Genomic DNA, 27,314 nt, shown 5'->3' with positions numbered 1-27,314 from the left:
ATGTACAGCGTAGAAGACCTCCTGATCTCCCACGGCTACAAGCTGTCCAGAGAGCTGCCGGCGCCGCGCAAGGACGATGGCGAGGGGCGCCAGCCCGTGAAGCCCCGGGCGCCGGCGGGCCCCGGCCTGCTGAACGGCTGTGACGATGGCCCTGCCGCCTCCCCACGCGGCCAGGCCTCGCTGGGGACCGGCCGCCTGAGCGAGCCCGACAGCCGCGGCCGCGGGCCTCGGGGCCTCGGGGAGCCCCCGAGTGCTGCTGCCGCTGCGCGGATTTCCGAGGCTGGGTAAGCTCCAGCTGAAGCCACCGTTCCCCGTGCCCCGGGGGTCTGGCAGTGGGTGTGTGAGTCCGTCCCTGGCCACCTCCGGTGGGGCTGGGGGGCCTGGCGGGGGGAGCAGAGCGGCAGAAGGCGGCGTGCGCGGGGACGCAGGGCTGGTGCGGCGGGCGCTTAGCGCAGAGTGGCCGGTAACCGAGTGCCGCCCGCTGGCGCGGCGTCTTAACCCTCAGCCGCCTCTTTGTTCCCGTGTAAGCTCTTCGTATCTCCTGAGACAGGAATCACTTAAAAACACTGGGGAAGCCAGTGTATGTCAGGCACACACTCCCAACACGTTCTGCTTTGTCATCAACGTTTCACCGCCTTGTACATCACAGAGTTGGGAGACGGATACGCCTCCTCCACCCGTGCCGAAGCAAACCTTTCTTCTCGCGTATCCGTGTAATTCCACTGGCCTCCACCCATCTTTTCACAAACGCACACACGCGCACACGCACACGCGCACACACGGGCCCTAGTGTGGAGATCGCGTCTGAATACAGCTGCGTCTGTGGGTGTTTTCTTAATAACCAAAAAGAGGGAGGACCGGGGAGGGTTGGTGGAGGAGGTGGGAGGTAAATTAGAGGGAATTTCGGTGGCTTTGCCCCAGAGCCTGTGCCAGAGAGGACTCCACAGCCCTCACCCGGCAGTTTGAACCTAGGGGAACCCTTTGCCATCACTTCCTAAAGCTGTGTTTGCCTTTAATGCTGCCCGGGGACCAGGCTCAGGCCGGGGGAGGGGCCGTGCCTACAAAGAGCGCGAGGCTGGGTACAGCCGGGCAAAACGGGCCACCCAAACAGGTGGGAGCAGAGGCCTCTGTTTAAGGGAAGCAAACAGACATGCAAACAAAAAGGGCAGTGAGTCAAGTCCAAAGGGAATGAACTAGCTTCCACGGTTATAGGTCACCGTTCACAGGGAGGATCTTCCTTGTTGGTCGACAGCCTTCAGGGGAGGGATTTTGCTCTTACAGGCCGGAGCGTTCAACACCTTGGTCACTGAGTACAAGCAAAGGGGCGGGCCCCTCTTCACACCCAGTGCAGTAGAAGCAGGTTTGTGTTGCCAAGTCAGAGCTGCGTCTCTGTGGAGGGCGCGGTTGTCACTGATGGGGCGGGTTCAGGAGGGCGCCCAGGATGGAGAAGGGCTTGAAGCTGCTTTTTTTTAACCTTGCCCTTCAAAACCTGCCCTTATGTCCACTACTGCCTTTGCAGCCATGTTCCCTGAAAAGCGCGCCCACCGTGGGTTTTGGAGGAGGGTGACTGTGGGTATGTTGTCCGAGAGCCAGGACGGCCTTAGCTGCTGCTGCACAAACGCGGGCTGGGTTTTACCCCGCCTGCTGTGCTTCCGGTTCTGTGCACCTTCCGCCCTGGATTTCAGAGCACCGAGGCTGTGCCCTGCTTCCCCTTCTGCATTTCCTGCAGAGCTTGCTACGTGCTGGGCACACAGCGTGTCCAGTATAAGCCCAGGGATTCAGTTCATCCATCCAGCCTCGTAACAGTTGTTGAGAAGCAGAAGGTTTAGTTTCTAACGAGGTGAAGACGATGGCCTTGGAATCCCTGCACACGTGCCACGAGCGGGGTCCATCCCAGTCCAAAGGGCTGAATCAGAGATCAGAGGTGGGTCCCGCTCGGGAAGCAGTAGAAGCCCCTGGAGGATTCCACGTGGGCAGTGAGGCTCCCAGACCCGTTCACAGCTTCCTCAGGATTCCCCAGCGCTGTGTGATCACGGGGGCCTGGGAACCTCAAGGCCCTCCATCCCAGCCTCCCTCAGACGTGTAGGCGCCTTTCTTTCTGTCACAAGTGAAGGACTCAGCTGGGTTGAGAGCAGCGCCGGGACGTCTTTGCCTGTCGACAGACTTCTGAGAGATCTGGCCGTTCCCCCCCAGTTCTGAGGCTGCCCGGTTTACTTGGGAGGTGTCGAGGTGCTGTTGGATCGAAGGTTGCTTTGTAGGGTAGAAAAAGAAAACGCACTCATGTTTGCAAAGATCCATGCCAGTGCCCCGCGCCTCAGAGACCCGCTGCCCAGCTTCCTGGCTTGAAGTGAAAAGATGTTTTCTTTCTTTAGTGGCCAGTAGAGAACTGGAAAGAGGAGGCAGGCAGAAAGGTAGGCTGGAGGGGATTACGTTTCCCTTTCGGGAGAAGCGTGCCTTGAGAGGAAATAAATAGGTGCTAACAGTTAAAGCTTAAAAATGTAAAGAAGAAGGAGACTGCCAAGTTCTTTGGCTCCTGGGAATTCTGGGTCGGGAGGCATCAGTCACGGGGCGAGGCAGCCGTGCTCCTGCACCTGGCCTGGTCCCCACTGTGACCCTGCCAGGCTGGCCTCCGGGTCTGGGGGGCCGCTGGGGCCCAGGATGCGCTGTCCAACTCCAAGCCATTGGGGCGACTGGGGAGCATCACAGGGGCCCCTCATCCTGCAGTTCCTCGGTGGGGTGAGGTCTGCCCTAGAGAGTGCCCACACCACAGGCAGGTCCTCAGCACCCCTGGACCTCCTGGGGACGGGGGGCTCAGAGCAGTTTGGAAGAGGCCATGGGGGCCGAAAGGAGACTGGTTTGTTTTATTCTGGTGGAATGGTGGAGAGGCAGGCATGTTAGCAATATCGTTATTTTATAGCCAAGAGCTTGAAGCTCAGAGAACGTCAGTGACTCTGCAAGGGCCACGCACTCGGTGCTGTTGTGGAGGGAAGCCCGGCTCGGGCCACCGCAGCACCGGGCCTGGCCACCCTGCCTGGCGGGGCCTGTCGCCTGCGCTGGGCCATCCTCACGTCCTCCCCTGCCCTCCCGGCCCGTGTGCGGGGTAGCAGCTCCCACGCGCCGCTGCGCCCCTTCCTGTCTGGGGAGCTGCGTAGGGACGGCATCTGTGCTCCCTGGTCAGAGCGGGGTAATATGCCGCCCTGCGCACACAGGCCAGGGCCACGTAGGTGGGGAGCAGTGTCGCCCGTCATCTGGGCGTGGCTGGAACCTCAGGGTTCCCGAGTGAGAATGAAGAATGATAGGATCGATAACTCACATCACCTTAGAGTTTCTCGTGTATGAGCTGGTTATATGCAGCAAAACGTTAAAAAAAAAAAAAAAAAAAAAAGGCGGGGAGGAACACAGAACAGATTTGGAGCCTTGACTAGGTTCCCAAATGCAGGATCCACGCTTCCTAAGTGGGCAGAGAGGCTGTGCTCTGAGCTGTCGCTGTCGTTAGATCGAGCGATACTGAGCTCCCGGGGTGGCAGGAGGGGCGCAGGACCAGCTGAACCTGCTGAGAAGCCCTTTGGCTCAAGTGGGGAGACCCTTCTCCTTTGGCACAGTTTATCCAGAATGACAATTAGAGTCACTGCTTTCCAAAGCTGCGTCCCACGTGTTGCTGGGACCGACCTTCTCGGGGCTGGAGACTCGACAAGCGTGTAAAGCGCAAACCCTGGCTGTGCGGCCCCCGTCACCTGCACTGTCGACCCCAGCTCTGAGGTCGTGGTCTTGGTGGCTTCGTTTATGCCAACCTTGGGGGACGAGTGGGGAGGGGCGGGGGGGGAGGTGACAGTCACAGGCTCAGCAGAGCTCCCAGCTCCAGCCTGGTCCCTGGCAGGAAAGCTTCCATCCTTGTGGAGTCTCCGGGTGCAGGAAACCAGAGGCACTTGCGTGAAGGGAGAAGTGTGAGGATACCACGGGGGCTTGGCCCGCAGGACACGAAGACTGGCGGCCTCACCCGACGTGAGATGAGCGAGCTGGGCCCAGGACGGGCCATTAGCCCAGGTCTCTCCAGGCTGTGGCTCATCCCCGTGGGACCCTCTCCACCCGAGGTGTCCCCGTCACTGCGTCTCCCTGAACTGCAGCTCCTCCGCTGACGTCACCAGCAGTTCCCACTTCCCGCTAACTTGGGCTCCCCGGGACTTGAGTCCCACGTGGAGGCAGAGGTTTGGCTCCAGAGCCCCCGCCCACTTCCACCCTTGGGTCTTAGTTTAAATTTCCGAGAGAAAGTATGTGTAGTTTGGGGCAGCCAGAGATGCTTTGGGCATGGTGAGCCTGCCGGCCCTGTTCTGATCGGCGGTCAGCACGGCGAGGGGCTGGCCAGGGCAAGGCGGCTGGATGGTGGTGGGTGTCCGAGCCACACCCGCTCTGGGCGGAAGGCTTCAGATGAGGGCGCTTTCCCGGCCAGGGTGGGCGCAGGGCTGACCGTGCACCCCACACATATTTTCTTTTCCCAGACCGTTGATTTAGGAACCCTAAAGCCCTGGCACGTCCCCCTTGAGTCGTTCACTCCGCAGAGTTCACCTGGGTGCTAAACCACTCCTAGATGGTCTCAGGGATCGGACTGGGGTGATGAAACTGGCTGTGTGAGTCACCCACGTGGTACAGAAGAAAACTCACAGGTCACGTCAAATGTCACTACAGTATTCCCATAGCAGGGAAACCCAGGATGTCTGTAAAATTACAGACAGCGCTCTAGATGTCAGATGATTTAATGCTAGGTTTTTGTTGTGTCCTAATCTTGGCCGTATAACCAACAGCAGATACTAACTGTATGCATCTTCTCTGTGGCCTCTCTGTCCTCCCCATGGCAACATGAAAAGGATGCTTCAGAAAGCTGGTATTTACATCTGTGCTCAAAGCTTATAATGAGTAGACTTTGAGTTCATCGGTTTGTACCAAGTTTAACTATTTCTGCACATACTGCCTTGTTGCAGGGTGTGCTCGCCAACACACACACACACACACACACACACACACAAAGATTAAGGGGAAACAGAGGAAATGCGCAAAGGAGAAAAGCTAGCTGTTATCTATATGTGGAGGAAACTGCATGCTTAAATGCAAGTAGCCATCACTGAATAATACTCAGCTACCATTAAACTTGTGGAACACTGTTATCAGGCATTCCCTGTTTCCTTACTGTGTTTCCTTTGAAATGCTATAATCAGAGGAAGCTGTAAAGTAACGTAACATAGCAGAGGTCTGAATCTGAAAGTTGTACCACAATGAGCTCTTTTCTGCTCAGCCCCAGAAATCCTGAGAATAGCTTGTAATTATGTCCTGTCGTCAGCGCAGTCACAGCTAATTAGAGACTCAGCAGTCTGAGAGGATCTCTGATGTGGGGTGAGGGGCCTCGTCTGGGGAGCCTTACATCCGATCAGTGGACATCGTTCTAGGTGGTGCTACTAGGTATGGTAAACAGTTCCTCTGCAGAGGCTTTTTAAGCTTCTCTCCCATCATATCCTGCTTCTAACGGTTCTCCAAAAAAGGAATGCCGCGAGTTTAACATGTGTTTCCATGTATCTCTTTCTCTGTACGGAATTACACTTCCACAAACGTCATTTGTCTTGTAGCTGCTGCCTCATCTCCTAAGTGTTAGGCCTTGTTAGTTTGACCTCTCCACAGAGCAGAGTATGGACTGTGTGAGCTGGAGCGCTCACCGGCGCACGTGAAGCGTCAGACCTCCGATGTCCGCGCCGTCTCGTTGTAAACCCTTCTTCCGAGGCACTTTGTTTTTGTTCCTCAGCCGTGTCAGCTTCCAGAAGCCCGGACGCCGGTCCTCTCCCTGCACGTGCTCCCATGTTGCTCTACCGTCACCGTGTTTTCCCGAGAAGAATCAGGTTGGACCCTTTGAACATGAGACTTCAGGGAGAACAGTGGGGAGGAGGAGGAAGACGTCAGCAGCACAGCCAAGAGCTCTGTCTTGGCAGCAACATTATCACCGGGAGACTTGTTGGTGACGAGTTCCTTCTTTAGCTAGAGGACTGAGCTAGTCAGTAGGTGAGGAAACACCCATATATATCCATAAGGATGTGTCCTTATTACGAGAACACGGGGAAATTCTGGAATAGTCTGCCTTACCTAGTGGATTCATGAGAGAGAAGATGGGCCCCAGCTTGCTCTCCCTGCTTTGTTTGAATAGACTAGATATTGGTTGGCTGGTCATCATTGTGACGGACCCTCCCTTAGAGCCTGGCTGGAGGGTCAGGGTCTTGTTATGGCAGTCAGTGCATCCTGGCTCCCTGCTGCTTTGCAGGCCCGTTGATTACAGCTTAGGAGAGGACAGTACAGGTCTAAAGTAACCCCACTCGAAGACAGACACTCACTTGTCTCTTCCCTGCGTGCCCCTCACCCGCTCCGTGTACCATGTGAGGCGAAGACTTTCGAAATGGATCCACCCTGCTGAGAATTTCTTTTAATGGGGTTCATGATGGTACTAATAGCTAAAAACAGGGGGTTCGTATGTTAGACACTCTGCCAAACAGTTGAAATGTATTACCTCATTAATCCTCCCAGCAAACTTGAAAAGGAAAGCGTTCGGACCATCCGCTGGACAGGGGAGGAGTCAGAGGCCAGGGGAGGTGAGGCGTGTTGCCGAGGGTACGTGGTCACGAAGCCCTGCTGCAGGCGTCTGGACCCCCTGCTGTCCAGCGCCCCAGGAGACGCCCACACACTCCGGGCAGCATCCCCACCCCGCTCCCTGGTGGCGCCACCGAGGGGCCCCTCAGTCCCAGGCAGCTGCCACGCGCCTCGGCAGCCCCATTGCCGGGGAGCCGCCCTCCCTGGGGGTCCGCCGCAGGCTGCCCGGCAACCTGACCACAGGCCCTGTCTTCTCATCCCACTTCAGCCCTTTCTTCCTGAAGCTGGGAAATCCGTCAGAAGGGGCCAGGTCACCCAGAGTAAGTGCAGGGCAGCTGCCCAGCCATTGGGGGGAGGGTCCCACATCTGGGAGGGAGGGAACGGCGTCTGCCCCACGTGTATCCCCGAGAACTGCAGCTCCAGGCGCTGGTTTGTAAAAGGCAAGCAACGACCCTAAAAGCCCCTCCCCGGAGCAGGGCCTCTTGGGCGGGGCCTCTGACTTAGGTCACTTGGATAAAAGGTCTTCACCAGACCTCGCAGAATCAAAAATCTCTTGGAAGTCCTACCCCGGAGATGATGCAGAAAACTGCCGGGCGCCACGAGAGCAAGTTGCGTCCACTGCTGGTAACGCGGTCTGAGAGCCAGCCCCACAGCACAGCTTCCCCTGCCCAGGGACGCTGCCCATCCTGAGCTCATCTCTGTGGACCCTGGACCCGGGCTCAGGCGTTCAAACCCCCGGGTGGAGGACCAGACTCGGAGGGCCTTCCATCCCCTGCGTCAGCAGATGTGTTTCCCGGGTGGGTCTTTACCTGTCCGTGTGGATACCTAGAGTGCTTTGGACCGTCTTCCTGCCCCGCCCCTCCCGCATATGCTAAAGTTGGCATCATTCATCAGTCCTGTCATTTACCATGCTTCCTCTTCCAGACCCATTGTTAAGTGTGTGTATCTAAAAAAACAACCAAACAGTAACCTCTGAAATAGTCTCCCTGGTCCTTTATTTCAGCCGATTCTGTAGTAGTTATCATTTGCACTCACTCATCGCGACACTGTGGAAAGCAGGTGTAACGGTACACTCGCCGTCTGACCCGACGGCTGTGTGTCTCTTAGTTACCTCTGTGCCGGTGCAACTTGCAGTTCTTGTTCACCTTGAGCCGTTGGCTGAATGGTGATCTGTCTCTCTTCTGACTGACCTTAATTTGTGCTGACCTCTAAACCTTAGTCGTGATGTCTCCTTGACCTTAAAGCTCCCCTTTCCCAAATTAGCTTATCTGTTACCCTGAGCCAGTGGGTTAGTCACACAGTGTCGTATACTGAATACACCACGGCACGCTGGAAAGTGAAACTGCAGGCTCCCAGGCCCAGAGAGGATTGGGGAGGAAATTCTGTAGCACTAGATAGCTGACCGCGTCCCAGAAACGTGCCCGACACCCAGCACTGGGCTGCTGGCGCTGAGTCCCTCTAAAGAGATGCCCCAGTACCCCTGCCGACCTAGAAGGAAAGCACTGCTCCTTCACGGGGTGGGAGGTCCTTTAAGGGATGTGTGCTACCCTTATGCTCAGACTGTGCTCCTGGGTGAGACTGACCCTCCCATCTGGAAGAGGGCGTGGCTTCTGAAGGAAGTGACACCAGGGTTTCAAGGTCATGGGGCGGCACCCGCATCTGCTAGGGTGGTGGCCCTGCCAACGGGAAGAAGTCACTGGACTGGGGACCACTTCGGTGGGGCCTCCCGACCTCCACAGAGAAGACGAGCCTTTGGGGGCTGCCCTTGGGGGACCAGATTCAGGATCTTGCGGGGATGGGAGGAGGGCATCTCCCCCCGCCCGCGGGGTATCAGGCACAGAGCTAGGCTGCATTGAGCCCAGGCGATCACAGGTTGGTGCAGCTCTGAGGACCGTGGAGGGAATAATCCTGCAGTGGGTGCAACCGTGGTTAAAAACCATGGCCCCCGCTGCCCTTCTAAGTAGGCTTTCCTTTTAAAAGGATGGTGGGATTTCCTGTTGCGGTTGAAAATGTCATGTGAACAGACAGAAAGGTCTCCTCACTTTTTTCGTCATCAGCCTTTATACCTTCAGCAAACAGATCTGCCTCTTTTCCTATAGACATGTTGTTTTTCACATGTTTATGTTTCAAAGATTTTCCAAACACCGCGTATCAGTGGTTCTGTCGTCATCGTGTCTCTTTTCTGATACTCAGGGAGCTGCTCGCAGGTGTGGCTTCTGTCTCCTCTCTGACCTGTTCTCCCAGGGATTCTGTACAAAGACCCTGCTTGTCTCACTGACTTTGTCGACACCGTTTATTTGGGCTCTCACACGCCACTTGGCTTTCCTTATCTTTTTCCCACCCTGTATTAACGCGTTCGGCATGTTTTTTGTGAAACGTCCCATTGTTAACGTTTTGTAAATGTAAATTATTCGTCTCATTTTTTAAAAAGAAAAATTTGATCTCAGCTTATTTCCTCAAAGGTACCGGAAAACACATTCTTGGCTTTGAAGCCATGTGAAGTGGCACACATTTTAGCTGTTAATGGACGTCATACACTGAAGCCAGTAGATATCCAACTTGATAACTTGTCTGAAGGAGAAATTCACCAGAACTGTCACCGCGTGGGCCACGTGGGCCTGTGAGAGCCAGGCTCAGACTAGGTACAAACTAGATGTTCGTGAAATAATTGCTTCATATAAAAGTTTTCTCTGTCATGTGTACTCTTTAAAATAGAGTATTTAAAGTTCTCCGGGTGGATCTGTGTTTTCTTGAAACTGGGGTTTTGCTGTATTGTGCAAATAGAAAAAAGTTTTGCCTAGAATGCCCAGCCGTTTTGATTAGTTACAAATGGCAGCTTTGACAAAGTTAAGGTGATAACGGAACATTTTTGGGCGGGGAAGAAAACTGGCCCCCTTCCTGGCGTAGGTAACTACAGCCTGTTTATATCCTTGTCCTGTTTATGTCATTCTTGGTTTGTCTGTGATTATGCTCGTGGCCCGAACGTGGACAAATTGCATCTCAGGATTTCAGTCCCTCCAGACGTTTGCCGAGAAACCAGAGTATCTATTGAGAAAGTGAGCAAAAGCCACGCAGTGTGGTTTCTTCTGTAAAACCAGGCGCCCCAGGTGTTTACAGGTCTGTAAGGAAGCCCGCTCACCGTCAGCTGCAGAACAGAGATGAGAACGGAGCTTCCGATGCCAGGTGTTGACCGCCTACTTCTGAGTGATTTATTTTAGTCTCTCTTAATTGGGTCTGTGACAATTGTGACATCTTATTAAGCTGCAATTTTTGAATCTTGCCCTTGGACTTGGCATAGAGTCTAAGACCCTGAAGCCCGTAGGTGCCGAGGGCCTTTGCACGGTTCATCGTCTGCATCAGGCTCCAGAGGGGCGTCCCTAAGGGAAGGGACTTCGGCTTCCGGAGCCCGGCTGGTGGCGGGGGGGCACGTCCGGGAGGCCAGCATGGTGGCTTCCACAGGGACCGGTCCTTGTAGAACCTGACCCGAGGAGGGCTGTGCCAGCCTTCAAAACCTAAGTGCTCGAATGACCATCTGATGGCAACAGAATCAGCAAAGAAACCGACCGTCGGCCCTGCGCAGGGTTAAGGCAGCTTGCGGCGCGCGGGCAAAGTACACGCAGCTATGCAGCAAAGGCTTTGCCTCAAAGTCATTTCAGACGTTTTCTGCTTTTTCGGCCCATGACTCGCTTTGCGGAAGTGGCTGCTTAAGTCATTGGGGTGGGGATGCAGGACCTGAAGAGCGACCCTCACTTCTTAAGGCAAAGAAGTAGTTCCAGAATAATGATGAATAACAGTAATAACAACAGTAGGTTTTTACCGTTTACTCACCATCTAGCCTCCTGTTGACCCGCCCTTCTTTCTGCCTGTGTGTTGGGAAGGGTGCTCCGGCAGCCCGTCCCCTGCGGTGGCCGGTCCCCAGGCCTTCACCTGCTGTGGCTGCACAGAACGAGTGGCCCGGAGCCCCTCCCCGCTTTCCGCACCATCCTTGCTCTGCCGTCCTGTCAGCTGACTATGGTATAGAAATCGTTCCAAACCACGAAATGTGGTTCAATGACACCTAAGCACATAAAAAAAAAAAAAAAAAAAAAGAACCAATGAGAGATTACTTGCGCTTATCTAGTAAGGAAACACATCGGCTGTGATAGCCGGACATGGGAACAGTTCGGCAGGGCCAGCTCTGCTCCACGCTGCGGGTGGGATGAGCCTAAACGGGCCGGACCGATCTGAGGTCACGTTGCACAACAGGGATAGCGTGATCCCCTGATCTGCCGGTTCCTTTTCTACGGACTGGTTCTAAATAACCTGAGACCTGCTTAGTCTTGGTGAATAGCGTTTCTCAAATAGCTTACATTACAACGTAAGCTACATGGATGTCTGATAGCAGTATGATGGTTAAATAAAGCACGTACACATGATAGACTGCTATTCTCCCATTGAAACTGTGCTCGTGAGGAATTTGTCATTACGCTGGAAGAAGTGAAACATGGTGGCTAACCGGGCTTTATGGCCGCACTTGTTGGGTTTGAATTCTTTTCCCACCACTTGCAAAAGCTGTGTGACTTGGAAGAGTTGTTCAACCTCTCTGTGCCTCAGTTTCCTCCTCTGTAAAATGGGACTCACAGCAGTTCCTACCTCAGAGGGGTGCTGGTGAAGCTTAAATGAGTTAGGAAAGCACTCAGTGAGGACCTAGCACACTGTCACCACTATGTAAGTGTTGGCTGTTGTTTGCACTGCAGATGTTGGGGAATGATGTAAAACCTGAAAGCAGATCAACACTAAGGCTGTTTGAAAATCCACATCCTCACACACACACAGACCAGAAGATATACATCAAAATGACCGTCTCTGGTATAAAGACTACGAGCGATTTTGGGGGTTTGTACTTTCCTATATTTTTCCACATTCTCAACAATGAGTGCGTATTACTTTTATAATTTAAAAAGCAATCAGGACTTGTAGAGTTGGAACCTTTCCTGCTTAGCCCGTGGTTAAGCGAGGTAGCGGAACGCCCCAGGCTTCCTTCCGCCTCATGGGTTTTCTGTGTTATAGTCCTGGTCTCTGCCAGTTTGTAGGCAGTAGCTTAATATTTCTGCACAGTTCAGCAGTGTTCAGATCCTTCCTTCAGCTGCAGTAGAGCAGCTCTAAACTCAGGCTGCCAGAGTCATTTGAGGAGGTTTTGAAGTATCTGGACCCGGGCTCCTGGCGGCACTGACGAGATCCCCTGCCCTGGGCGGTGGTATGGTTTAAAGGCTCACAGGGAAACCCTGATGCCCAGCCGGGCGGTGGGCCACAGCCTGGAGCTGGCCGGCCGCAGGTGCCAGCATCCATTACCTGGCAGAGGGCTCTTCTCTGGAGCAGAGCCCCTCAGTCTCAGAAGGTGGCCCGAGCGTGTTTCCCACGTCCCCTGAAGACAAGATGCCCAGAGAGCTTGGTAACAATAGACACCGGACCCTAACCCAGAGCTACTGAATCTGAACTTTTAGGGGCAGGGACATTGATAATATGTATATTTAATGAGCCCAGTGGGTGGTTGTTACCTTCGGGGAGGTGTGGGAACTCTGCTAGAGCCTCCGTCTCATCCAGACGCTGGGAAGAGCTGGGGGCCGAGGAGAGACGCGGTGCCTGGCTGCCCGCCTGCCTCGGAGACTCTCACGGGGTGGAGCTGGGGTACTGCCTACGGGCGTGGGGAGGCGGGGTCCCCCGACTGCCGTGCGCTCATGGTTGACGCCCGCCCTCAGTGATGGTGCTGGGCGGGGGTGCTGGGACCCACAGCACAGGCAGCACCCAGGGACCTGGCAGGAGTGCCTTTTATGGAGCCCCATCCAGGCCTGCTGAGTCAGCCTCTCTACTGGGACCCAGGATCCTCACCTGAGCGGCCCCTTCGTGATTCCTGCCCACACTCGACGCGGGTTCCCAGACCCGCCCCCAGAGAGCAAGCAGCCGTCCGCCTGAGCTGGGGATGGAGTCCAGGGCCCAGGGCCACACTCTGGAAGCCCGGTCCCCTCGGGCATTTCAGAGCCCTGAGCTTGGCCTCGCCCACGTGCATGCGAAGTCCTGAAGTTCTTGAGCGCAGCCTGTCGCTAGGCGCGCAATGGCAGAACAGCTGGCTGCCTTCCAGCCCTTATTCGTGGGCCGTGGCTTCTTCCAAGTTGACGAGTGCTGGTGTTGGGAGTGTGTTTTTGTTTTATAGTCCATTGCTTTTTTTTTTTTTTTTTTTTTTTTATTTTTGGCTGCATTGGGCCTTCACTGCTGCATGCAGGCTTTCTCCAGTTGTGGTGAGCGGGGGCTACTCTTCGTTGCGGTGCATGGGCTTCTCACTGCGGTGGCTTCTCTTGTTGCAGAGCACGGGCTCTAGGCACGTGGGCTTCAGTAGTTGTGGCACACGGGCTCAGTAGTTGCGGCTCGCGGGCTCTAGAGTGCAGGCTCAGTAGTTGTGGTGCACCGGCTCAGTAGTTGTAGCATGCAGGCTCAGTAGTTGTGGCATGTGGGCTGTAGGGCACAGGCTCAGTAGTTGTGGTGCACGGGCTCAGTAGTTGTGGTGCGTGGGCTCTAGAGCACAGGCTCAGTAGTTGTGGTGCACGGGCTCAGTAGTTGTAGCACGCGGGCTCAGTAGTTGTGGTGCATGGGCTCTAGAGCGCAGGCTCAGTAGTTGTGGTGCATGAGCTCTAGAGCACAGGCTCAGTAGTTGTGGCGCACAGGCTCAGTAGCTGTAGCACGCGGGCTCAGTAGTTGTGGCGTGTGGGCTCTAGGGCACAGGCTCAGTAGTTGTGGTACATGGGCTCAGTAGTTGTGGCACGTGGGCTCAGCAGTTGTGGCTCGGGCTCTAGAACACACGCTCAGTAGTTGTGGTGCACGGGCTCAGTAGTTGTGGCTCATGGGCTCTAGAACGCAGGCTTAGTAGTTGTGGCGCACAAGCTTAGTTGCTCCGCGGCATGTGGGATCTTCCCAGACCAGGACTCACACACGCGTCCCCCGCACTGGCAGGCGGACTCCTCACCCCTGTGCCGCCAGGGAAGGCCCAGGGTGTGGTTTTCAGCAGTCACGGCCCAGGCAGGCTCCCCGTGCACGTCCTCCCTGGCGTAACCGCGTGCCTCTCTGTCTCGCAGGCTCCGCCAGCAGCCCCCCGCCAGCCGCAGCCATACCTACCGGAGGAGGGAGCAGGAAGCCCGCGAGGAGCCGGCCCGGGCCCCCAGCCCGCCCGCGCAAGCCACCCAGGGGCCCCGGGAGGCTGGCGGAAGGAGCGAGGACGTGATGAGGAAGGCACTTTGCGAGGAAGGGCTGGGACTGGCGGGTCCCGCCAGATGGCAGAGCGTCCGCGTCGGAGGCCAGGCCCAGCCACGGAACCCAGGGGGGCAGATGCCGGCTGGCGTCGGGGAGAAGCTGTTCCAAGACCTGTACCCGTGTGTGCTCGGAGGCCACGGCTTGACCTCCCAGGGCACAGGGAAATCCCATTCGCTGCCGAGAGTTCTTTCACCCGATAACCTGAGCTGCGTGGAGATTCCCATCCCTTTGAGCGACGGGCACTTTCCAGGTGTCCCTCAAGTGCCATTTCAGCCTTCAGACGGTGCTCGCGATTCGGAAGCCACCAGGAACCCCGAGAAGGGCGGCTCCTCGGCCCCCTTACCCCGGCCTCGGTTTGGGAGACCCCTCAAGCCTCCATCTTACGGCTCCCACCAACACTGCAGGGCCGGCGCGGAAAACGGCAGCTACGCGGACAGCCGGCAGCCGGAGTCGGCTGCCGCCCCCTCGGCCAAGGCGAACGACGCCGCCAGCCAGGAGCCGTGCGCGCCCGACCCCGGCCTGGAGCCCCCGGTGTACGTGCCTCCGCCCTCCTACCGGTCGCCGCTCCAGGCCGCCGCACCAGCCTGCCCGGTGGAGGCCCGAGGGCGGAGGCCCGAGGGCGGAGGCCGCCACGCGCAGCGGCACCCGGTGGAGAAGGCTGCTGCCGGTGGCCAGCCCCCTTCGGGCCCCCGGGGAGCCGGGGAGGAGCTGGGGCCCAGCCCGTGCTCTCCTGTCGGGGTCCTCCCGCAGCCCCGCCCTGCCACGGCTTGTGACGGCTCCGTCCTGTACATCCCCTTCGACGACCCACGGATACGACACATTAGACTCGCCCGACCCCACGGGTTCTGGGAAGACGTGAAGCTGGACGGCCCTGTCCCTGCCACGGAGCCGGCGCCTGGAAGCCTGCAGCGGGAGGCTGTGGTTCGGGGCCCCTCGGGGAGCGAGAGCTGGCTGTGGGACCGGCTCCCCGGGGGTGGAGAAGATGGTGGCTTTGCCGAGCACAGAGACGCCTGCGTCGTCACTCGGAGTCAGCGGCCGGACGTGCACGCAGAAAGCCTCGTCTCCTCCCCGAGCCCCCAGGGCGAGAGTACCTGTGAGACACAAACCCAGCTCAGAAAGTTCGAAGCTGGGCTGCAGACCAAGAAAAGTTCAAAGAAAAAAATGAGCGAGACGATATTTTGTTTGGTTTCCATCCCAGTTAAGTCAGAATCACATCTGCCAGCTACAGATACGAACAACAATGACTTAAAACAGAACATGGATGAAAGGCCTGGGCCCGAGAAGAGCGCGGCTCTGCAGGAGCAGCGTCTGCTGAGTTTGTCCTCCACCGACCTGGAGCTGCAGGCGCTCATGGGCGGCATGACCGGGAGGACGGAGCTCCAGAAATCAGACCCGGGGAGCCCCGGAGGAGACCAGCCGACAGACGACCCCAGGTTCCCACACCCTGTGAAACACCGAGCGCTCGCGTGTCCTGGCTTGTGGCCCGGGCAGCAGTACAGAGACCAGCAAACGCAGACCAGCTTCACCCAGGAATCCCAAAGCCCGCGGCCCCTCCCTGGGGAGATGTGGGGAGGGTCCCCCGACACCGCGCTGCCTCCAAGATGTTTGGACGCCTTCGAGGTTCAGATGCACGTGGCGTTGGCGTCCAGTGACCAGAACCAGAGGCCCGGGGCTCCTTCCCCGAAAGGCCAAGGGGGGCCCCTCAGCCCGTGCGGCGGCGGCACCATCTCAGGGTCTTCCTCGCCCAGGAGCCTGGCCCCCGCACCAAGGGCCGGCCCGGGTGAGCCACGCGTGGACGGCCGTGTCCGCGGAGGCAGCCCGGTGCCCAGGGCCGAGGTCGTCAAGGGGGCGACCACAGGCCCCTGCAACAGCAGACAGCCGTTTGGGCAGTTCCTCCTGAAGCCTGTCAGCCGCCGCCCCTGGGACCTGATCAGCCAGTTGGAAAGTTTCAACAAGGAGCTTCAGGAGGAGGAAGGGGGCCGGGACGGCGGCAGCGGCCGCGAGGACAGTAAGACAGAGCCGCCCTGGGGAGGCCGCAGCCAGCCCGTGTCCACGCGCCCAGGCCTCCCGGAGGGCCGGGCACCCGAGGACCCGGGGCCCAGGCCGGGGAGCGTCAAGAGCAAGCCCGAGAGCTGGGCCGAGGAGGCGAGGCCTCGGGCCCCCGGGCCCCGGCAGGCAGACGGCAGCGGGCGCGCTGCAGGGCCGTCGCCCCCCGGGAGCCGGATGGCGGAGGGGCGGGACCGGGAGGTCGAGGCCGGGGCACCCGAGCCGGCCGTCAGCCCGAGGCCTGTGAGACGAGCCGCGTCTTCCGGGCCGAGCGATGCCGCAGCAGGGCCGCCGCCCGATGCAGCGGAACCGAGGGCGCCCCCGCCGAGTCGGGAGCTCAGTGCTGCGGAGCTGAGCGCAGCCAGCGCGCCCAAGGCGGGCGGTGGGGGGCGGGGGACCACAGCGGCCCCCCTGTCCGTGGCTGGCAAACCCCGAGGCCTGTCGGCGCCAGACTTGAGGTCTGTGGGGCTAACGCCGGGGCAGGAGCAGAGCGCCGGCCAGTTAGCGGGGTCTCCGGGGGAAGTCAGTGCAGTAGAAATCCCCCCAAACGAGTCCCTGCAAGCCAGGGCCGCCAGGATCCTGGGCATTGAGGTGGCCGTGGAGTCCCTGCTGCCAGGCGCCCGGAGGACAGGGCGGAGTCAAGACCCCGAGCCCGATGGAGGCGCCCGCAGGCTTGAGGCCCGCAGGCGGGACGCAGCGGCCGGCCCAGCCCAGCGGTGTGACCCCGCCGCGTCTGCCGACGCCTTCTACAGCAGGAGGAGGTGCGGCTGGACCGAAAGCCCTCTGTTTGTGGGAGAAGTGGGCAGCGCCTGGCAGGCTTCCCAGGCCTCCGAGCCCGCCGGCGTGGACGGGGCCGTCCCCAGCGAGGCCCCTGAGCCTCAGCCCAGCCCCCAGGAGTGCCAGCCCTTCCATCCCAAGGACGTGGGGACAAAGCCACCCTTCAGGTCCACCTTGTTCCATTTTATAGAAAGGACCCCAAATTTGGCAGCCTCCGAAAAGAGGCTCCGCAGCACGTCCAAAGTGATTGAAAGTTTACAGGAGAAACTGGCGTCCCCCCCGCGGAGGGCAGACCCCGACCGCCTGATGAGGATGAAGGAGGTGAGCTCCGTGTCTCGGTTGAGGCTCCTGACCTCGCGGGGCGCGGACTCTGCGGAGGAGGCCGAGGACCTGAAGGCCGAGAGGGGCCCCGGGGCTCTGAGCGCCAGGCACAAGCTCTCTGACCCCAAGGGTGCCCCCCTGCTGGAAGAAGACGGGCATCCGACAGCACAAAGGGAGGAGAACGGCGCTCAGGACTTCTGGTGCCCAGGTGAGGATCGGGACAGGCGGGCGGGCGCGTTGTGTTCAGTCGACGTCCCGAGAGCATCGGAACACAAGGTTGGTGGATGCTGAAATCTGCAGATGCAGAAAAGGTGCAATTGACCCTGTGAATTATGGGCCAAAAGAGTCTTCATTTTACCGAGAATCATCCAGAAGCTTTCCTTAAAAAGCAAGATCTTATAGTGTATTTTAAATGATCCAGTCTTGATAGAAATTATCTATGTAAGCAACTAGGTAGAATTCCAGACATAAACAACCTTGGGGGCCCCCAACTGTGAAGAGGTACATCAGTAAAGTATTCCAGCTTTAGTGCAGGAACCTTGATCAGTCTCGTAGGAGACCATGGCATTTGTTGGACTCTGTATCCTCTTCCCAGATAATAGCCATTTACCCAGATAACCCTCGTTGCTCTATTAACCTAATGGGAAAAGACGTACCAGTCGATTCGATAAACTCCCTGCCCCGCGATTCTTGCAGAATCCTTTGTCCCCATTTTTATCTGTCTTCACCACCACACCATTCCTAAGACTTGAGAGGTCTAGACAGAATTAGCAGTTTGCTTTCCTCAGTACCCACCTACCCCTGGAAGTTCACCCGCCAGCCCTCTTTCTTCCAGCCCCTGAGCTCTGATGGCTAAGACCCAGGGGAGCTGGCTCTGGCCGCAGCACCCTGCAGGCCCATGAGCCCTGCATCCTCTCACCTTCACATGTCTCCTGAGCCTTCTTCAGCATGTAGAACCACAAGGCAGGTTCCCATGACAGTGACAGCGATGCGTCAAACGACCTGTTCACCCTCTCGGCTCTGACATGAACAGGCGAGAGAGCCCTTGGCATCTCTGTTTCAGGCGCCGGGGATTATCGATTATATACCCTAGACATGATTAGAGGAAATTCAAAGTCCGCATCATAAACTACCGACTAGAAGGGACCCTTCTGCTGGAAGGGTGAAGTGCGCCCCTTACTCAGTGTTCCGGCACTGTCGCCGGACCCCGACCCCAGCCCAGCCTCATCAGCCAGGCCCTCCCATCTGACTAGCTGTGCCGACCTGGTGACCCCCAACCCTCGCTGCTCTGCTTCCTGTTTTGAAATCCAAGGGTTTAAAAGGAGACGGAGAAGATCACTGGTTTCAGCTGGAAGAGTCCCGAAATTTTGGTTAAACAAAAAGATCTCCTTGGCACTTTTTCAGTTTTCCCACAAATGCAGAGTGTTTCTTGTGAGCCAGCATTGCTCCCACCCTCACGCAGCATCCATGATCGAAAGAACTCATTTGTCAGGGCCCTCTTGGGTCATCTGAGTTGACAAAGTTGGTCTTTGCTGTGGAAGAGAATACCAGGAATGCGGAGCCTTTGCCATTACGGTGGAAAGTACTCCGTGGCCCATTTTGTGAGCCATTGGGATTTGTCAGGCTGTAGCATGAGACCCTCTCCCCCCACCAAAAATAGGCCCCTTGGCTTTTAAGTGCTGGTTAAAAGGACATCATCACAGGCTTTTAAGGGGTGTTTCTTTATCTATAAAATCAGGATGATTTTGTCAGTGCTCCTGAGAATTATAAGGATTTTGAAGTAAGACACATCCTGTTATAAGGAAAACACCGGTTTGTAGAGATCGCTGTGCCTCTGTCCGTGGCCACGTATTTCGGGGAATATGTTGTAACAAAGAATTTCTAATTCAATTCAGTACTCCCTCAGTTCGTAGCCTGACCTTTTGACACGTGAATGGGGCCAGATGGGTGTCTGAAATCACCTAGGTAATGTTGATTTTCATTTTAGCCAGCCATTCAAACTCCACCCCACCCCCATGACTTTATTATTATATTTTTTAACCATAGTTTCCGACAGTTCGAGATTTTGATTACTTTTTTGTCTCTCCATCTGGTGCATTTGTTATTGATACACAGTAAGATGACCAGAAATCTGAAGGCAGAGCACTCCTCGTGGTCATAGCTACCTCGAGCTTCCTGAAGTGGCCGCATAGCACGACCCACAGGGGCGATTTCACACGTGCAGTGGCTCGGGTGAGCTCGTCAGCCTTTCAGGTGATGGTCACCTGGCCTCAGGATCCAAAGCCAGTCCTTCTGAGAGGCCTTTGATTGACATAGTAAAGGCTTGTTGCTCGTAAGCTTTTGGACTCTTTCCTTTTGATGTATTTTATCATTTTAGACACAAGAGTCATCATCTCCGTCCCCGCCCAGCCCCTGCCTCTGTCACCCCAGCGCGCCAGACCCCCTTCACTGCCCCTGAACTCACAGGCCACTTAAATTGAGATTTTGTTCTGGAATTTTCCAACAAGATTATACCGTGTACATCTGTAACCACACACACACACACACACACACACACACACACACACACACACACCCTTCTAGAACCTTATTATCTGTGTTGTGCACCCATTGTATCATAAAGACTTTCCTTCAGCTTAAAGATGGTCATTTCAGTGAACATTTTTTAGTGGTTTTTTGCGCTCGAGCTAAGAAGTCAGCAGCTCAAAATTAATTCAGGTCCTCGACTCCATCTCTGCCGAATGGATTATGTTCCAGGTCAGAAGTGTAATCCTGGCACATCAACGTCCGAACCTGCTGGTCCCATCAGCCTCTGCTGGCTGCTCTCCTAACAGAAGTTCAGGAGAAGAGTGGGGGGAGCCTGTCTGCTTGGGCCCGCGGTGGGGAACCTGGGGCAGTTTAATGATGCCAGATAATGCCGTTAGAAGGCTGGGCGTCAGCACGTCCTCAAGGGCAGTAGCTTTTGAGGGTGTTCATACTCGAAATACCCACGAGGGCGGGCCTTAGTGATTTGTCTTCACCTGAAATGGTGCCTATGGGAACCAGGATTCCAAATACCGAGGGTGATGACTTGTCTGTTCTCTGGACCTCTGCCGGCCGGTGTGGTAGCCCCTGGTCACACACGGCTCCTGGACACTTGCAGTGTGGCCTGTCCACATTGAAGTGTGCTGTAAGTGTAAAACACACGCCAGAGTTCACATTCACCCCCAAATCTAGAACTTCTCAATAACTTAACATTGATCACCTATTGAAATGATAACCTTTTGGATTTATCTGGTGAAATAAACTACATCATGGAAATTAATTTCCCCTATTTCCTTTTGTTTGCTTTAACACGGCTACTGGAAACTTGAAAATAACGTGCTGTGGCTCACGTTTTATTTTTACTGGACCTCGACTGCCCCGTGATCTGAAGAGGGAGCCCCTTATTCTACAGAATTCTCTCCGTGGCCCCCTGTCTCTGGGCCCTCGGCTTCCGCAGTGGAGGTCAGAGAGCAGGCACGTTCCGTGGAGGCATCTCCGTGCACCTGCCCTCGGGTGGGCTGCTCCGGGCCCCGGGTCTGTGTCACTGGAGGCTTAACAGACACACAGCCTCTCCAGGCCCCTCTGCTGTCGGCAGTGAGCCCGCCCGCCTCATTCTCAGCGGCGGAAAGGGCGTCTTTGCTCACAGGGCGGCCCTCCGAATCCACCTAAGATGAGGCCGACGGAGCACAGCTGCTAGCTCAGCTGCTACCCCACGCTGCCACGGTGGGTGTGAGGTGTGGGCCCTCGGAAGGCGGCTGACTCACGGGAACTCGGCTGCTTCCAGCCAGAGGGGCACCTGGTGCAGCAGATGTTTACAGAGGAGCAGACTCCTTGCCACGAGAAGAGCCGGTGCCGTCTGGCTTGTGACACGCGGCTCGAGCGCGACAGACGCTGCCTTAGTCGTCGCGGTTGCGGTGTCTGGTCGTAAACACATCATGGGGCGTGGAGAAGGCGTCCGGAGGCGGCGGCAAACGTGTTGCTGCCAGAGGTGTGGCCTCCGGGATGCACGTGGTCCGGAGGCTTTGGGAGGAGATGGCTCTGCAACAGCTGTAGTAACTGCTGAATTGTACCACCCTTCCAGGTTTCCTACGTGTTCTCTCTTGAGAACTTAAGAACCATTTGAGCTGCCGTGGCAGGAAGTTCTGACCATGGGAGCCACACGCGTGAGCCTCAGGTTTGCCTGGGCCCCAGAGATCTGTGGCCCCCGAGGGCCTAGCCACAGCCCTAATGACGGTCTAGGACTGTTGTTCTTTCGTGTGGTGTCCCGTTTCGGAAACCCAGGCCACCTGGGCCCAGTGTGTGTGCCTGTAGAACGCATCAGCGTGGCAGCCCGGACTCCCAGGGCCTGCTGCCGGCTGTCGGGTCAGGGACAGGAGCCCTGTCATTGCCAGCCCAGCTCTCAGGGTCTCGGGGTCCTCAGGCCCTTCTGGGACATCACTGATCTCAAGGACGCGCATTCTGCAGCAAGGTTTCCTTAGAGTTGTAATTTACGCGCACACAGTATCCTCTATACCGTCAGCTAAGAGCGTCACTGCTGCTTTACAAGAGTTGCATTTAAAGTTAATTATGTTCCACTGTGAACAACAGGAAGGGACCATCAAAATACTAAGCAACTCCCATTTTCCCGTCTGTGATTAGGTAGTGGTCATACACGTCCCTTTAAAACAGCCTTTAGACTGTTTAGATAGCTTTTTACTCCGTAGTAAAAAATACCAATAAGATGGGTGAGATGTCTGAAAATGAACGTTTCTACACGTGTGGACTTGGTTCCCTAAACATATTTATTTCTGGTCTGAGGATTAAACAGACAAAAGACCAGCTGAATATACTGCTTCTTGTCTTTCATTTTCTTTTTTGCAGATTCGTACGACCCTAGCAGGGTGGAGAGGGTGTGATGACGCGCCAGTGGAGTGCGGGGCTGTCATCTGCTAACAGAGTGATCTCCGAGGTGGCCTCAGCCCCGCCGCCTGGGAGGAAGCTGGGGCCCTCGCTGTGACATCCTGTCCCCGCGGCCGCCAGGAAACTCATCAGGCCTAGAGAGTCACTCTGTGGAAGTAAAGCAGTAGTCGGTTGAAACCATCTGTTTTTATGGCACGAAGAGTTAATACCTGTACTTAGAAAAGAGTCACAAAGACCCTCCTTAATGATGGGTTTAGCCAAGCTGGTAAAGAATTTGGTGTTAATCTGGCTATATGTGAAAACTCAAATGTGGATGATATAATGAATGATTTTTTAAAAGGACCGTGAATGTCGTAAATCCCCCTTCGCTTCCCCGTGGCCTGCGGTCCACGCTCGTGTCACGGAGTTTGGGATGCAGGCCATTTCTAGTGTGTCAGCACTTTGAGTTCTGGGGAAATGTGAACGCATATGTATGATCCATTTCTCATCAGTCTGGCCTTCTGCTGAAGTCACTTTACGTATAAGTAACTTGCCATCAGAGAATAAAGCTGTAGCTTTTAAGTTCCCGAAAGATTCAAACTTGTACCATAATGAACTAAGAGTGTTATTTATCTGGCAATGAGATGCTTTGATCGTTTGCAAACATGATGTTGTCTGCTTTGCACTCAGTATTATCTATTTTTATTTCCTGTATGGATGTTTAGAAATTCTTTATATGAAAAATAATTGCTGGTTTAAAATAGACCATTTTAACAAAGTAACTATATTTCTTTTTACAAAAACGCTATTTTTCTATGATGTAAACAATTGTCAGGTGGCAGATTTTTAAGGAAGTTTATTGTATTTAAGACTCTGTATCCCTTTGTGTGAGAGGAACCCAAAGGGGGTTCACATTTGCTTTAAAGCATATAGCCCTTACCCGTTCACAACTCTGCTACTTTTAGTTTATCTTAGAAAGAGATGTCAATATAGGCATTTTTCAGGGTTAATAAAATTAACTTTTCACAAAGATTTTTTTTACAAAGAGAGCTGTACGGTTATATTTGAAAATAACCCTCTTAAAACCAGCCAACATCCTTACGACAAATTTTTGCTGCCATATCCACTAGAATTACCAAAAAACATAGTTTCAGCTTTGTACGTCTGTGGGGATCCGCCCTGAGACCACCCCTCCCCTCCTCCCACCCCGCCCCTTTAAAGAAATATGTATTTTTACCTAGAATCATCCTTAATTAGTGTCTGCATAGTTTTCAAAAGTGCTAGAGACATTATATGTATGCCATTACAAAAGTATTACGAGGCCTATGTATTCTACTGTTTACTATTGCATTAACCTGCGCAAAGTTTATGCATTTTTTATGCGTTTGTCCCTTCTTTCTAAGCCGGGCGTTCTTGGGAGCTAACATTTCCTGAATGGTTTCTTGTCTCCTCCCTCCCTCCTTTTCCTCTCCTTTTTTTTTCTCTTTTTCTTTCTTCTTTCCTTCTCTCTCTCTCTCTCTCTTTTTCAGAAACCACCTTATCTATTTTTAGGCATTTCAAATTCCTAAAATGTGAACTATTGGGTGGTCTGCAGTTTGGCCCTAAAACAACTCTGGGCTTTCATGGCCTGTTTTTATCTGTACCTTATGATTTTATTTCATCAGAACTTCATGTATTTGGATGGTAATAAACAACACAGAATCCAAGCAGTTCTGAAAAGTCTTTTCAAACACACTTCCCCGCAGCCTTGGTTCTTACCTGTTACTCCTAGTTACTCCTTTCCAGATTTTGGTTCCTGTGAAATTAGAGGATTCTCTGCTTCTCACAACACACGGGGATGATGGGCCAGGCCTCTGCCAGGAATGGCTGAAACTGTTTTTCCCAGGAAAGATGTCGCGGGGAAGAGGCCGCTTTACTCTGCTGTAGTTGGTGAACCACGGGGGTCATCTGGTAGCACTCAGTGAGGGCAGCTCCTGGGTGTCCTCGTGGGTGTGCATTCCTGTTAAGTGCAGATGAAGGAGGGCATGTGTGTATATACGTATGCATATAGACACATACATGTATCATCCATGTACATACATCTTAACGGTTCTGACTTCCCCTTACATTTTGTTGGTCCCATCTAACACTTCTTTGAACCCAAAGAATCCAATTACAGTTTATTCCTCGAGAGAAAGAGAAGGACCCTAAAGGGAAGAAATTACCGAACCTTATGTATATCGCAAACCAACCAAACTGCGACACTCTTCCTTTCTTCTAAATCGTTGTATCACAGCACTCTGAAAGCGTTCTGAAAATGTGGTGGAAATTATCAATATTTATACTTCTAACCTTAATTTCTGGATTCCAGCCTGTACATAAGTCTTCCGGGGGTGGGGAGGTGTGGGGATGGTAACTTTGAAAATGTGGCTTTTAAACTTGCGTATTCTGAGGTAAATAATACAGTCTCTAATCAAAAAGAGCTTTTCCAGGGGTTTGGGAGTTCAGCTGGTTATGCTTTTGTTATTTCTGTGTCTTATACACACACAACCCTCCGTTATCGTTTGTGGCTGGAAAAGGAGTTTTCGTATTTTGTGTTCGTCATTATTCTTCTCATTCAGACGACTTACTATTGGTGTTTAGTAATTGGTGGCTTATAAAATTAAAAGTTCTAATTTTGGCTATTTGGACTAAAAGAATTATATGAGGAATCGCATTTGAAATGTATGTGTATTTCTCGATTTGCAAAAGAAGGGGACTATGTTAATATAGCTGTAATTACCTTTCTTTGAAGAAAATTTCTGAATGATTGAAAACCAAATATCTTTAGTATTGTTTTGAACCTTCCGTTTCTGCAGACCACAGGAAACACCTAAGGATGCACAGCCCCTGATTGCATCTTCAGAATCCTTTTCCACGTTGTACGTTAACTCTTTGGGTTCCTTTTTTAAAACTGCCTTAAAAATGTATGTGCTCTCTGAGATCCTGGCTTCCTTCTGAGAGTTGTAGGTTGAGGTTTGATTCATGTAGAAATTCTCAGTAGAGCTTTTTTTTTCCACGTGACTGTTGGTGAAGGGCTGTCTGTCGTTAATGGAAGTCCGAGTGTTTGAACTCAAATGACTCTGAAACTAGACACCGAACGCTTTTTACAGCAGTGAAATGACCTGCTCCGATAGCACCTTGGTTTAGGCCTTCTGGGGAAAGGTGATGAATCTGACCCTCTGTTGACACGACTCCTTCCCAGCTCTGAGCAAAAAGGGCTGATGGAAGATAAGATTAACCCACCATCTCCTCCGTGACCCTCCAAGATTTTGTTTGTGTGGTTTGGCTATTCTTTTGTTTAAAATGACTAAATTATACACAATTCAGTGTCGGGTCAACATCTCCTAGTAACTGACCAGTACAGCAGAATCCCTCTCTGAAGATCTGGGCTTAGAGACTCGTACGCAGTTACTTTACTGCTGGAACTGTCTTTGTTCCCCCAGGTCCGTGTGCGCACAGGAGACGGTGCCCCAGGGATGGAGTGAAGGGTGGGAGTGTGTTTCTTAAGCCGAAGCTATTGCAGGCCTGGGGGATTTTTGCATTTTCTTCTTATTTTGTTTTGAACTGCAGATTCTGTACATCTGTGTGTGGGAGGAGAGTTGCTTCTCAGGACAGGATTTAAGAGACAGATTCCAAGTGACCTTTAAGAGTCTGCCTGGTGGGAGGTCCTTTGCCAGGAACGTGGGTTGGTCCACTTGGGGACCCGCCAAGCCAAGACGGGGGAGATGATAAAATAACACGAAAGATAGAATGGTTCCCCCAGCCTGCATGTTTTGTTTTAAAAAGAAAAAAGGGGTGTGGGGAGTGGTGAAGACTCTAATTCAGCCTCTGGAAAAGGTGGCCGGGGCCCAGCTCACAGCTCCCCGGGAGAGTCTCGGGTCCGCGGGCGGCGGCGAGGGAAGGGGCAGAGCGCCTGCAGAGCCCCGCCCGTGGCTGTTGAGAGCCCCATTACGGCGTTGTTCACTGCACAGGGCAGGGAGGTCCTTGTTCTGTGGCCTCTGCTCAGCGACTGGACTTGAACCTCCGGCAAGTCCAGGTCGTCGAGCGATTCGTCCCAGGGCCTTGACTGGGGGTGAAGAGGGAGCCCTCCGCTCGAGGTGAGCCCGCTCCAGGGGGCAGCCAGGCCGCTGGGCGGCCCACACCCCGTCTCCAGCCCCTCACCCCACACGCACATCAGGGCAAGTGCCGGGGGCCCGAGGGAGACAGAAGGCCAGTCCAAGTCCAGGTGCGTTCGGCCGGGAAGCCAGAGCAGCCTGGGGAGAAGCGTCGCCTGCGCGCGATGCAAGTCAGCCCGGCGCCCGGCCTGCGCGAAGCTACGCCGAAGCCCTCAAGACACAAAGCGGGACAGACACACGCAGGGGATTTGGTGAAGGCGGCGCCCCGTAATCCCATCATTTCTTTGGGCACCGGTATAACGTATTAACACAGTAAGGCGGGGAGAGAGGGTCCCAGGAAAAGTCGCAGCGGGTCACGGCCGATTCCCAGCCGCAGTCGTGGCCCCCATCAGGCTGCCCCCGAGACCCCGAGTGGGGAGAGGTGAAGCGGGGGAGACGAGTGGCCCCAGCAGAGCTCAACTGACTGCCTTCAAGGGACTCTTCTGGTGTTTCTCCGCACGATGTAAATACTGGCTCTTTCGGGATGGTTGACCCGCTAGGTGACACGTATTCCAAATAAAGACTTCTCTTGAAAGTACCTACGTCTGTTGTCTTTGGCCTTGGGGGTGAGAGCTGCCCCTTAAGCCTTAAAGGCTGGCCCCTGGAGGGTAGCAGGCTGCAGGGGAGCAGCTCAGAAGGGGCCGGTGATGCAGGAACATGGGGCCCAGGGAGTTGGGGCACCTCTGGTCCCCACCGAGCGCCTCCTGGGTGTTCCAGCGCGTCTGCATCTTCGGCAAGGTGGGGGGAGGCCTGGAGTCGATCTGGGGACTGAGTTTGTATTTTGGCTCTACCACTAACCGTGTGGCCTTACACGTGCCCCTTCCCTGACTTCTGTTTCCCCGTCTGCCTCTGTTACCCCTTGAACATAATAATCAAGTGTATGAAAAAGCCCCTGCCTGACCCGTGATGGGTGTTCGGTGCACAGAAATGCACGAAGACCTGCAACCCATGGGAAGCGGGCAGAAGGTTTTCAAATCCAGGCCTTGGTCCTGCAGGGATTTACTGCCTTGTTTTCAGTAGCGCGGGTCTGGAGGTAGATGCAAATTCGGTACCCCATCAGGCTCTCGGTGTGTTTCTAGCAGCCCAGCAAACTGCTAAGCTGTTGTTTCTGAGTTGTAAGAAAATGTTCTTTTTTCCTCTTTCCCATTAGCTTTTCAGACCGTTGTCCTCATTCTTTCCTGGCTCCACGTG

General features: G+C 54.7%; 1 protein-coding gene across 1 annotated transcript; it reads left to right on the top strand.

Moving 5' to 3' along the window:
• On the top strand, positions 1-21,965 carry JCAD (junctional cadherin 5 associated). The gene is made up of 3 exons (XM_065871807.1): positions 1-284; positions 13,728-17,254; positions 21,931-21,965. The coding sequence occupies exons 1-3, from the start codon at positions 1-3 to the stop codon at positions 21,963-21,965; spliced, it is 3,846 nt and encodes a 1,281-aa protein (XP_065727879.1).
• Positions 21,966-27,314: the final 5,349 nt, after the last annotated feature.

This window comes from Phocoena phocoena, chromosome 2 (genome assembly GCF_963924675.1).
Source record: "Phocoena phocoena chromosome 2, mPhoPho1.1, whole genome shotgun sequence".
NCBI lineage: Eukaryota > Metazoa > Chordata > Mammalia > Artiodactyla > Phocoenidae > Phocoena > Phocoena phocoena.
Note: the sequence above shows the minus strand (reverse complement) of the source record. Positions and strands in the feature narration are given on the sequence as shown.

Excerpts from the sequence above, each read along its gene's own strand:
- JCAD (XM_065871807.1), top strand. The coding sequence starts at position 1 with ATGTACAGCGTAGAAGACCTCCTGATCTCCCACGGCTACAAGCTGTCC. Across the intron at positions 285-13,727 it reads GCGCGGATTTCCGAGGCTGG|GCTCCGCCAGCAGCCCCCCG; the intron begins GTAAGCTCCAGC and ends TCTGTCTCGCAG. Across the intron at positions 17,255-21,930 it reads TCAGGACTTCTGGTGCCCAG|ATTCGTACGACCCTAGCAGG; the intron begins GTGAGGATCGGG and ends TCTTTTTTGCAG.